Raw genomic sequence first — 12,570 nt, 5'->3', positions numbered from 1 at the left:
CGCACAGTGGAAGATGGTTCACAGCCATCTATAACATCTCTGCCTGCACTAAAGACAGACTATTAACAACAAAAAATTAATTTCACAGTATGTTGTTCCAAAATATAAAATAAATTCAGTAGTATTTTCCTCAGAACTCTGAAAACATAGAGTCATCCTACACTTTTGAAGTTTTTTAAACTTGATTCTTGTAAGTTGTTGATAATACACCTTTTTGGTAAACAACTTCTATAACTGATTTAGTGTTTGAAATTTCACCAAGACATATTTTGGGGCGGGTCATTTTCTTTTGCTCTGCACCACATTCCCTGGGCTCTTTGCGTCTCATCACTGACGATTGCCCAATGACCTCGTTTCCTTCCTCCCATCTGCCTTCTCCACTCTCTGTTTCTAGATTCTTGTAAGCATAGTGTAGAAGCTTTGATTTTCTTTTTTAATTCCTTGATATAGAGATAAAAGAATATTATAATAAAATAGATACTGCTTCTAATCATCCATTTTTCTTTTAATTTTCAATTACCATTTCATAGATATGATGTAATCTGAAGCTCTCTTGAGTAGACTTGTACTGCAGTATGTTCCTGAAGTGAGGTGAAAGGATGTTTTGCTAAAGCAAGCATGTGAAAGGACACATGATGAAAATGTCTTTGCTAACGGCACACATGTATGGGTTCACCTTACATGCATAGCTGAGCTCGGTTTGCCATGACTCCATAGAGAGAAACACACCAAAAACTTCTGGTGGTGTTCTGGCTGCTTCTTGTTGATTCTGCAGACTCGGGCCAATTGGCAGAGTGCTGTCAGCTAATACAGACTCATGTGCTGAAGCAAGACCCGTGGAGGACATGGGATGCTTGGAGGGAGTATAAATAGGACTCAAGGAACAGTGACTGGGGCTTGTTTGCATAGCTAGCTTTGCAACACTTTGTTGGTCTTGAGTCTTCACTGAGAGAGGCATGGCAGAGAATGTCCCCTGGTGTCCAAGCTGGTCATAGTCCCCCCCTGCTGATTAGGCTGAGACCCGGCTGTTTCTTCTTGGCCATGCCACCTCTGCTGATTCATGTTTGCTATCCCAACACTACTGAACTGCACTGCTGGTATTTTTGTGAAGTGTTTGCGAGTGGATAGAGTTGCCACTGCTGACTCCTGTTAACTGAACTGCTGATTTCCTGATAACACAGATGGGATTTGCTACAAAGAATTTCTAAGCAGGTCCACTTTCCCTGTGTCCTAATAACCTTTCTTTTCCATTGGCTCTGGTGGGTGGTGAGCTAGAAGGGAAGTTAAAGCACTTAAGAACCATTTAAAATTAGGGTTGAGAAGAATTTAAGACTACATGTGTGTGTGAATGTGTGACCGAAGATGAAACCATAGTGAAATGTATTGCCAGCTTTTTTTTTCCTTAACATTGTACTTCAAGAGCTGTAAGGATAGGTATATAAAAGTGCTACAGGGTTGAGGGTAGTGTGAGTAAATGACAAAGCACATAATGAATCCTTTCCCTAGGGATGTTGTTATTGTAGGAATGAGTACAGTGTGCAACAGAGTGAATAAAGCTGGCTCCCTAGGGCTACAGCTCAGCTGGGGAGCTGGAGTGGTTGTTGAGATGGGTCCACATCACCTTTACCATGACAGGTTTACAAGCCTGGCAGGAGAGTCTAGTTATAATTTTGTAATAGTCAGATCATAACTGAGACTTCAAGAGAATATTGTAATATAAAGAGGTGGTTTGGTTTTAGTTCCTATGTAGAAGATGCAAATATTTTCAAGACTTAGGACAGTTCACGGCTATTTTTTTCTTTTCTTTTAATTTTTTTATTTATTACTTTTTTTTTTTTTTTACAATCCAGTCGTTGCCCACCTCCTCTGGTCTGCCCTCCTACAGTTCCTTATCCCATTCCTCCTCCCCTCTGCCCCACCTACCCAACCCCCTACCCTGTCTCCAAGAGGATGTTTCCAACCCCTACCTCACCAGGCCTCTCCCATTCCCTGGAGCCTCAAGTCTCTCTAGGGTTAGGTGCATCTTCTCCCACTGAGGCCAGACCTGGCAGTCCTGCTGTGTGTGTGTGTGTGTGTGTGTTGGAGGCCTTGGATCAGCTAGTGGACGCTGCCTGGTTGGTGGCTCAGTGTCTGAGAGATCTCAGGATCCAGGTTACTTGAGACTGCTGGTCTTCCTATGAGCTCGCCCTCCTCCTCAGCTTCTTCCAGCCTTTCCCTAATTCAACCACAGGGGTCCCCAGCTTCAGTCCAGTGGTTGGGTGTAAGTATCTGCATCTGTCTCAGTCAGCTGCTGGTTGGGCCTCTCAGAGGACACCTATGCTAGGCTCCTATCTGTAAGTACACCATAACATCTTCACTGGACCTCCTTTCCCTCAGTCCCTTCTCCATTTTTGTCTCTGCAGTTCTTTCAGACAGGAACAATTCTGGGTCAGAGTTTCTTGACTGTGGGATGGCAACCCCATCCCTCCACTTGATGCCCTGTCTTTCTGCTGGAGGTGGACTCTGCCAGTTCCCTCTCCTCACTGTTGGGCATTTCATCTAAGGTTTCAGAATTGTTCCTGTTTTAAAAAAACTGCAGGGACAAAAATGGAGAAGAGACTGAGGGAAAAGTGGTCCAATGAGCAGCCCAGCTTGGGATCCATCTTCTCAAGGGGAGGCTCCACTACTACTGATGTGCCCCCCCCATACCTGATCATATAATTCACAGCTATTTTATATTTCATTTTTCCTAATCTACCTAGTCTAAGTTCAATAGTTAGCTCCATTAATGTATAATACCTTTGAATCTCATTTTTTAAATGTTTAAATATAACAATTTTAAGAGATTCCAAAGTTTTATGAAATAGGACTGTTGGCCAAAACAGTTCAAAAGTATGCATATTAAAAGTATTATGTACTTACAGATAAATGGCAATTAAGATTACAGGGCTCACTTTCCAATTGTAGCAGGATAATTAAAGGTAAATTACATATCAAAGTTGAGAATAAAGCATATATAAATGTTCTAGTTCTTTCAAGTTCATAAATTGCCTGGTACATTTATAACTACAAGGCTATTATGTTGTCGAAGCACAGGGGACTCCAGAATGTGCTTTTGGGAACTGATCCCCAATAGATAACTGCACTGTTCTGGAATGTAATTGCTATGTCAATAGCTGTATCCTTATTGTTTTAGAAGTTTTCCATCTTTACCCTAATTAATGTCTCTAATGTGATTTGCAAAGAATTTTATATTTATATTTTGCAATCAGTGTTTGACTGGCAAACAGTTTTTAGACATTCACTGCAATGTGTAAACATTTTGTAAAATAATAAATAGCTCTTTCTAATCTAAATATTTTATGGTTGCTGAGCCTCTGCTAATTGGTCATGGATTAAAATCCCCCTGTTCTTTAATTTTTTTTAATTTGTGGGAAGTCTTTATAAATGAATGTGTAAAGCTTCATATCACAGCTGTTGTCATTTAAAGTTTGGACAGCATCATTACAAATGAAGCCCTGCTGTGAAGTCAAAGTCAGAAGGCGGCTTGGCATTCCAACCATTTCCTTGGGAGAAGATTACAGCTCAAGTCTGTTGAACTTTATTGCCTTGGGCCTCATGACAGTCTTCAGAAACATGCAAAGCATTTCTGTTAAAGAAATTCAGATGTGCTGGGACATAGATGACATTCTTGAACATAGCTGTGTCCTAAGGGGGTAAAGAATAGTCAAGCAGGAAAAGATAAACAGTTTTTGCTGTGTTCCTGGATTATTTTATAAGATTTATGGAAATGATAGAGGCCTATATGATACCATGTAGGAAAAAGACGCAGGGTTTTTCTATGTGGCCTGACCAAATTTTAAGATAAAGTTTAAACATGATTCCAACATAATGAGTTAGCTTCAAAAATCATCTTCCTATTTGTGTGGGGTAGATGCTAGGGTACAAGGCCCATGAATGCAGGGCAAGCACTAAAGTCATCTTTCATTCAGTTGATTTTATTATTCACATTGGCTGTCTCTCTTCTTTTCCCCTCCTGTATCCTAGAATGTGTGTGCCTGGAAGAAAGACATAACTAAAATAGTTCCAGCACTTAACCTCTTATAGCTGAAACTCTTTTTAATCTAAAGCCAAAGATCATTTGGTCCAGTTTAATATCTATACAACACGTGTCCAGATCCCAGCACAAATCCTCATAGAGACAGCAGAAAACAACATGGCAGCCCTCCGTCTTTGCCTTTTTATTTCTGGATCTTCATGTGTTGAGGAGAGGGGTTGAGGCTAGAATCCATATCTGATACAGCATTATTTGTGCTATTTGTTTCTCTGCATCTGTGTTACCTCGCTTAATATTTTTCAGTTCTATCCGTTTTCTTGCAAATTTTACAGTTTTATTTTTCTTCATGGCCAAATTGTGTGTGTGTGTGTGTGTGTGTGTGTGTGTGTGAGAGAGAGAGAGAGAGAGAGAGAGAGAGAGAGAGAGAGCGAGCATTTTAAGCTGATTTCTTTTCCTTACTTTTGACAACAGAGTAGTTGCAAGGGTTTGTGGGTATGGAATACTTCGGGTATAGGCCTAGGAGTAATAAATATAGCTAGGTCTTACTGGTAGTTCTATTCTTTGGTTTATTGTTATTATTATTTTGTTTTGAGAAACCTCAACACTGATTCCCATAGTGGTTTACTACTTTCCCCTCTCACAATCAGTTAATAATGGTGCCTCTTTCCCCACATCCTTTCCAGAATCTTTGCCAGCATTTGTTATTTACTTGATAATAGCCATGTTAACTGGGATGAGATGGAATCTCATTTTAATTTGCATTTTTCTGATGGCTGTGGATGTTGAATACTTGTTAAAATACTTCATTTGTTTGTTTGTTTATCTACATGTATGTCTGAACATCAGAAAAGGGTATTGGGTTCCATGTGACTACAGTTATAGCCAATTGAAGCCTCCATGTGGTTGCTGGGAATTGAACTCAGAACCTCTGGAAGAGCAGCCAGTGCCCTTAACTGCTGAGCCATCTCTCCATCACCTACCCCCACCCCCAGTGTCTTAACCCATCTTTGTAAACTGTTCTCATCTTTGCTCTGTTTATTGATTGAGAGTTTGATTTTGGTATTTTAATTTTTCTGATTTTCTATACAGTCTTAATATGAACCTTCTGTCTGAAATAAAGCTGGAAAAAGCTTTCTAGTGTTCTATGGACCATTTGTTCATTTTGCTGATAGTTTCCTTTCCTGTATAAAACTTCTAAATTTCATGTAATTTGTTTTTCAATTCTTGTAGTTATTTTCTTTGCTACTGTTCTATTAAACACTTCTTGAGCCGGGCAGTGGTAGCACACGTCTTTAATCCCAGCACTTGGGAGGCAGAGGCAGGCGGATTTCTGAGTTTGAGGCCAGCCTGGTCTACAGAGTGAGTTCCAGGACAGCCAGGGCTACACAGAGAAACCCTGTCTCAAAAAATAAAACAAAACAAATAAAAATAACCACTTCTTGACTGTACCTATATCTTCTTGTTGCTGTTGTTTTTACTTCATGTGAATGATTGTTTTGCCAGCATGTGTACCATGTGGGTACCTGTACCTACAGAGGCCATAAGAGGGCATCAGATGCCCTAGAGCCCTGTAACTATACTAGTTAGTATAACTCTACAAACATCCATTTATATAATGGCACAAGGTCCATCCATGTTATAATGTATGTCAGAAGTACCTTCCTTTTTAAGACAGAATAATATTCTATTTTGCATATACATATATACATATATATCACATGTGCATATCATATGTGGATATGTAAATACCAGTGCTCTCTATCAGTTCTTTTTTCTAAAAGATGTACTTGTTTTTATTTGTTGTGTGTTTTGCCTGCATGTATCTTAAGTTTACCAAATCTATTCAGTGGTTGTGGAGGTCAGAAGAGGGTTTTGGATTAGCTGTAATTAGAGTTACAGATAGCTGTGAGCCACATGTGGGTGCTGGGAACCAAACCCAGGACTATTAATCACTGTGAGCTATCTCTCCAGCTCCAGTTCTTGTCTTGGTTCTTTGAGTTCATATCAAGGTGTAAATAAGCTGGAATATGCAGTAATTGCATATACATACATACATATATTTTTATCTATTTGCTCTGCTTTTAAATCCAATATAGTAGTTCTGTTCTCCTTTCTTTTACCTCATTTTTCTTCAGCAGCGGCACCATTTTATCTTTCCAGTAAAAGGTTTTTATTTTGTTCCCAACAACACAGTTTTAGCTTTTTATATAACACTGAGAAAGAAAATGATACTTTTAATCAGTTGTAAAATACACCCCAGAATGAAAAGTAGTAAAGCATGTGGAGAAAATAGACTTAGTGAAACATATTGGGTATATTGAAAATCCCCTCTAAAACTCTCTGTATATGAAAACACCTTTTAACACAGACTCTAAGGTAAAATGCAGCAGCTCACCAGTAAAACATAACAGTAATATCCTTCCCAGGGCATTTATACTTTGTTTTTAAATGAGTGTACTTTAGAAACAATATTTTTCCCTGGATTTACCCAACTATGCCTTAATGACAACTTGGAATAAAGTGAAAATTTTTCACAGGACAGTAATGCAAACCTGGTGTGTCATCTATTTGTGATTCTGATAAATATCCAAATGAGGTTGATTTGCCTTTGTTTTCTTTAAGGATTGTTCAAGTTTAGAAGAGTATAACATCGCTGCAGCATTACTCCCCCTGACCAGTGCTTTCTATAGGGTAAGTATATTCTGTTTGATTTTTCATGGCATTATGTGACTCTGTCCCCTTATTATACTAAGGACACACCTGTAATTATATTTACTGTAGCATTTATCACATTCCATGTATAGGAAGTGTAACATCAAACACCAAGTCATTATCATCTTTGAGTCCACTACCCAACTATTCCAGCCAGTTTTACTTTTCTTACAGTACCTGAAACTCTATTCCAGATCAGTTTATGGGTGGGTTCACCCTGTTATAGAAAGTACACCTATGAGGCTAGGATGTTATTAGTAGACACTTAGTGAATGAATAACACCCATAGTGACAGAACATAGAATTTAACATAGAACATAGAACTGTAAATTTTCTGGACTGTTCAATGAGAATTTTATACTTCATTATAGCTGTTGTCCTACCATTATATAAAATATTAGCTCTTTCTATGACACTTTACTTTGCATGTTCATGTATGTGTAGGGTTAGGTAAGTAAGCAAGTGAGCTTGTGCCATGGTATGCATAGGACAGTTTGCAGAGGTTGGATCTCTGTCCTTTGGTCAGTTCTGAGGGTTGAACTCAGGTTGTAAGGCTTGGAGGCAAGCACCTTTACCCACTGAGCCATCTTGCCAGCCCTAGTTCTTATAGCAAACAAATCTGTCAAGTTGTCTTTATTATTTCTTTTTTGTAAAGATCCACATTCTGAATAAAATAAACAATTGAACCAGACTGTGGCAACATCTGACTACTGAGCTATCTGCACAGTCAACTTTAGGAGGCTGCAAGCTAACAAGTTAGTTATCAGGGTTCCAGTAGGAACCAGAAGCTATATCAGTCATTTGAAAGGGGAAAGTTGTGTGGTTTTGGTTTTGGTTTTGGTTAGGGGTTAGCTGAGGCAAGATCGATGTATTATGTAGCCCTATCTAACTTGAAACTAGCTATGTAGACCAGGCTGGTCTCAAACTCATAAGATCTGCCTGCTTCCGCCTACCAAGTGCTGGTATTAAAGAAATACATGACTACACCTAGCTCAAGGAAGTTATGATACAAGGAACTATAATAATGAATTACTGAAATAAAGAGAATTCTAAAGTATGCAGGAATAGAATACAAAGAGCAGCTACTACTCCTAGGGCTAAGTCTTAATACCCAATAAAGAAATAAACTTGGAAGAAGACTTCTCAGACAGTCTTGTTAAGGAGATACTGCTGTGGTCACTGGCAGCATAACATGCAGCCAGCAAGCTGACAGTTGGAAACTACCCGCTGGAGTGCTGGCAAGACTTGCTTGGATTACTCTGCACCTTGGCTTGTGGCTTACTGTATTAATCACCATCTGCTGCAAGTAGCAGCAGGTGAGAGATGCATTGATTTATGATACAGCAATCATTAGGAGTCTGTTAATAGTGTGTCTGTTTAGTAGAATAATGGTAGTAGGGTAGTAAGTTCCCCTCTATAGCCAGTATGACTTTTCTAGCCACAGGTTATTGGTCCTTTAATGTTGCTTGTTATGAATTTCATCTAATGGGACACTAATTCTAATCAGAAGGTAGTTGGTTACTTTCTTTTTAAGAATATTTTTAATAAGTCCTTTTTTCCCCCTCAATGTAATAAAACTTTACTGGGGTGCTGAAGAGAAGGCTCAGTAGTTAAGAGCACTGACTGATCTTCAAAAAGACCTGAGTTCAAATCCCAGTACCCACATAGCAGTTCACAACTGTCTTTAACTCCAGTTCCAGGGGATCTGACATTCTCTCACATACAACAGACAGACATGCAAGCAAAACACCAATGCACATTTTAAAAAAAAAAATAGATTCTTAAAAAAAAAAATAAAGCCTTACTCCAAGCTGGAGAGATGGTTCAGCAGTTAAAAGCACTGACTGCTCTTCCGGCGGTCCTGAGTTTAATTCCCAGCACCCGCATGATGATTCACATCCATCGGTAATGGGATCCAAAGTCCTCTTCTAGTGTGTCTAAAGACAGTGACAGTGTACTCACATACATAAAAATACATAAATCTTAAAAAAAAAAAAAAAAACCTTACTCTTTTAATTTCAGCACTTGGGAGGCAGAGGCAGGCAGATCTCTGTAAATTCCAGGCTAACCTGGTTTACAGAGCAAGTTCCAGGACAGCCAAGGCTACACAGAGAAACCCTGCTCAAAATAACAACAACAAAAATTACTCCTTGAAAACAAACTTTATTGAGCATATCAACATATAAAATTACTATGCCAAACAGTGTGTAAGCTGCATCATTGATAGTATGATAGCATAGCCTCAAGAAACTTGATAGTCTTAGTAGTACAGTAGTGATTTAAAATCGTCTCCTACACAATACCACCAAGCCATAAGCATTTTAAGTAAATGTATTATATATGCATGATTAGAGCATTCTGAACTTGTGAGATAGCTCAGTTATAAAGGTGGTTGCCACCAAGCCAGATGACCTGAGTTAAATCCCTGACAGCTACCTGGAGAAGGACAGAACCAACTCTTTCAAGTAGTCCTTTGACTAACATAAATAGACCCTTACACACACACACACACACACACACACACACACACACACACACACACGTATACATACACCAACCAAATAAGTGTAAAATAACTTTAAAAAATGAAAATCAGATGTTATAGAAAAGTATGAAATGTCTTTTTTTCAGTTTTATTCCATTTTCCTGAAAGTTTCTTTCTTTGAAAGAGGAATGGCATTACTGACAGCACATACTGGCAGTTTATCAGGCCTTGTTCTCATTATTTTTCTTTTTGAACTAAAAGCACAGAGACAGAGAGAGGTTCATCACTTGGTGATCTCCAAAGCAGAGGCCATGATGATTTCATTTATTGTTGTGTATATAAATAAAAAAAATTACCAAGAAAGTAAAGAACTGTAAAATTATGCAGAAACACATCTAAGGCTGCCAGAGTACACAGACCCCTTGTGGTGTATAGCAGAGATGTCCTCTTGTCATGTGTTTCAGGTGACATCATTGAGTTAGTGCTTTCAATAAACGTACTTGCCCACTGTCTCTGATATAGTCCAGTGTGTCTGTGTCCTGATTTAATTTGATAAGATTGTAAATGGCCGTGTTTTATTGGCATAAATAAGTTATCTATCATTTTATGCCTTGTGCTTGTGTGATACAGATGGTATTTGTTATCCTAATGAGTTCACAGTGTCCAGCCTCTGGTCCTTAACTCCTTGAACAAAGAGTAAAGTTGTTGCTCTGTGTATAGTGACAAAATCAGGGCAGAGGACAGCCTGCTAGCTACCATCTAGAGTTAGACCTCTTCTCTCACCCCAAGAGGAAACCTCATACCCATGCCCAAACAGCAGTGCATCTACTTTTTGTTGAGTATGCTTTGGGAAGGCATTTCGCATGAGTGAAATTATATGATATGTATTCTTGTATGTATGTATGTGCACATGTATATGTTGGATCTATGTGCATACATGTGTACTCTGGTTGTTAAGACTAGATAACAGTCTCAGGTATCTTCACCAGTCACTCCCCATGCTATTTTTTGAGACAGAGTCTCTCACCGAACCTGAAAATTACACATTTTGCTTGACTAGCTTCCCAGCAAGCTCCAGGTATGCCATCCAGATCCTTATGCTTGTACAGCAAGTGCTTTGTAGACTGAGTCATCTCCCCTGACTTTCAATATATTCTTCTGTGTCTGAATTTCTTCACTAAAACCCATGCTATTAATTGCCTATCTTTAGATCTCTTAATTTTGAAATAAAAATTTTCTGGTGAGTTTTATCATACATACAGTGCCTGCCAAGAACTGAGATTAGAAGGATCGTGTGTGTGTGTGTGTGTGTGTGTGTGTGTGTGTGTGTATGTGTGTGTGTGTGTATGTATGTATACACACATGTATGTATGTAATATATATACACATCTATACATATATGTGTATATGAATGAATAAATGACATAGACAGCATGATTTCTCACTTTAAAGACAAATTTTATATTAGTAATTTTGTAGGTCTTTATCATTTTCCCAAATTTTAACTTTGGCATATACATCCTAAAAAAATACAGGCCTGTAAATAAACATGGGGATTTTGCATAAGTATTATTTTCTTTTCAAGACATAAAAGCTTATTACTAGTAAACATAAGAGGTATAATAAAATATCTATTGATGACCATCTGAAAGGCCATTATTGACAAGGTTCTGTCAGCCCAAGAAGCAGAAAGTGAACATGAAAGCATAAAGAGCACAGAGCTTCCTGAGTTCTCTTAAGTGGTGACCTTCCTGCTACTGCCAGACCCTTACCAGTAGTACTGTCCAAGTCCCGACCACTCAAATGGGAGCTAAGTTCTGCTGTGTTTTCATGTTAACTACTGTTATACCTTATAAAAGTCTATTTACCTAATAAAATAGTGTATAGAGTAAGCCCAGAGAAAGATGGTAGGAATGAGAACTGGTGTTTAATGAATTCTACTGCACTTAGCCTTTCAGTACCTGGCCCACTGCAATGAAGTATCATTCTAGTTTGACAGAAGAGAGTATGTTTCAAAAAGACTCCCTTGCCCATGATCAGATTTAAATTATGTTGTGTGTGATTCCAAAGCTCAAGTGTTGTTTTTATGGTTTTTGTTTTGTTGATTTTAACTCTAATAGTGTTTTTCAAATGAGTCACAATTTGTACAGGCATACTTCTGAGAATCTTTTAGGGGTTTTGGGTAGAGATATTGAATTGGCATCACTCTTAACCCCACACTCTCCTAGCCATTTTCATGGTCATGTCCAGCAAGGATACTTCATTAAACTTTGAACAAGGTCATAATTTCAATAACTGTTATATAATATAATTTATAAGTCTCCAATCTATGAAATTTTTTTTTAACAAAAAATGTACTAAGTGTTCAGAAGAACATGAAATACTTTCTGTTTCTGCTTGAATACTGACTTTGGCTCTAGTTAATACAGACAGTAGTTGTCCTACTGTAAAATTACTGTCTGTAAGTCATTCTGGTGAAATCCAAATAAACCTTTAAACCTTTTTTCATAGTTTTAAGATTGTTTTTATAAGTAATATAAATTGTTTCTACAGTAATATAAAGAATAAACATTTTATCAGTCATTAATTTTAATTGGTAAGAGACTATAAAATAGGAAAAGAATTTTGTTTTTCTCCAACTTCATAGTCTAGATATATTTCATTCCATATAACAGATCTCAAAGGATCTGTTTTTGGCCAAAAAAAAAAAAAAGCAGGAAAATGATTGAGAGTGAAAAGAGCCATCAACATTTACTGAATCTGGTTTGGTCCAGACACAATGTATCTTTATTACAGCAAATATGCTTCTGACAGCACAGAAATTTAGGATGGCTGGAAAGTTTATTCCCCCCTTCATTTCTCCTTGCTCTTTGTACTGGCTAGTTTTATGTCAACTTGACACAAAATAAAGTCACCTGAGAGAAGGGACCCTCAATTGTGAAAATGCCTCCATGAATTCTGACTGTAGGCAAGCCTGTAGGGCATTTTCTTAACTAGTGATTGATAGGGGAGGGCCAAGCCCATTGTGGGTGGTGCCATCCCTAGGCTGGTGATCCTTGGTCTATAAGAAAGAAGGCTGAACAAACCATGAGGAGCAAGTCAGTAAGCAGTACTCCTCCATGGCCTCTGCATCAGCTCCTGCCTCCAAGTTCCTGACCAGTTTTGACTTTCTTTGATGTTGGAATATGATGTAGAAGCACAAGTCAAATAAACCCTTTCTTACCCAAGATACTTTGGTCATGGTGTTTCATCACAGCAGTAGTAACCCTGACTATGACATGATTTAAGACAGTTAGAATACCTCTCTTCTCTTTTAGCACCAACCACCCCCCTATAC

The 12,570-nt window shown here is 38.2% G+C and overlaps 1 protein-coding gene across 11 annotated transcripts in view; it reads left to right on the top strand.

The window, feature by feature from the left end:
• Sbf2 (SET binding factor 2) overlaps positions 1 to 12,570 on the top strand; it is a 293,801-nt gene that overhangs the window by 192,032 nt on the left and 89,199 nt on the right. For all 11 annotated transcript variants that reach the window (XM_076940847.1, XM_076940858.1, XM_076940824.1 and 8 more), the window contains exon 17: positions 6,659 to 6,727. In XM_076940847.1, coding sequence (XP_076796962.1) covers positions 6,659 to 6,727 — 69 coding nt within the window. The remainder of the gene's footprint in view (positions 1 to 6,658; positions 6,728 to 12,570) is intronic.

The sequence above is a fragment of the Arvicanthis niloticus genome, chromosome 1 (genome assembly GCF_011762505.2).
Source record: "Arvicanthis niloticus isolate mArvNil1 chromosome 1, mArvNil1.pat.X, whole genome shotgun sequence".
NCBI classification, from domain to species: Eukaryota; Metazoa; Chordata; class Mammalia; order Rodentia; family Muridae; genus Arvicanthis; species Arvicanthis niloticus.
The sequence above is the reverse complement of the archived record's forward strand: the minus strand, read 5'-3'. Positions and strand labels throughout refer to the sequence as shown.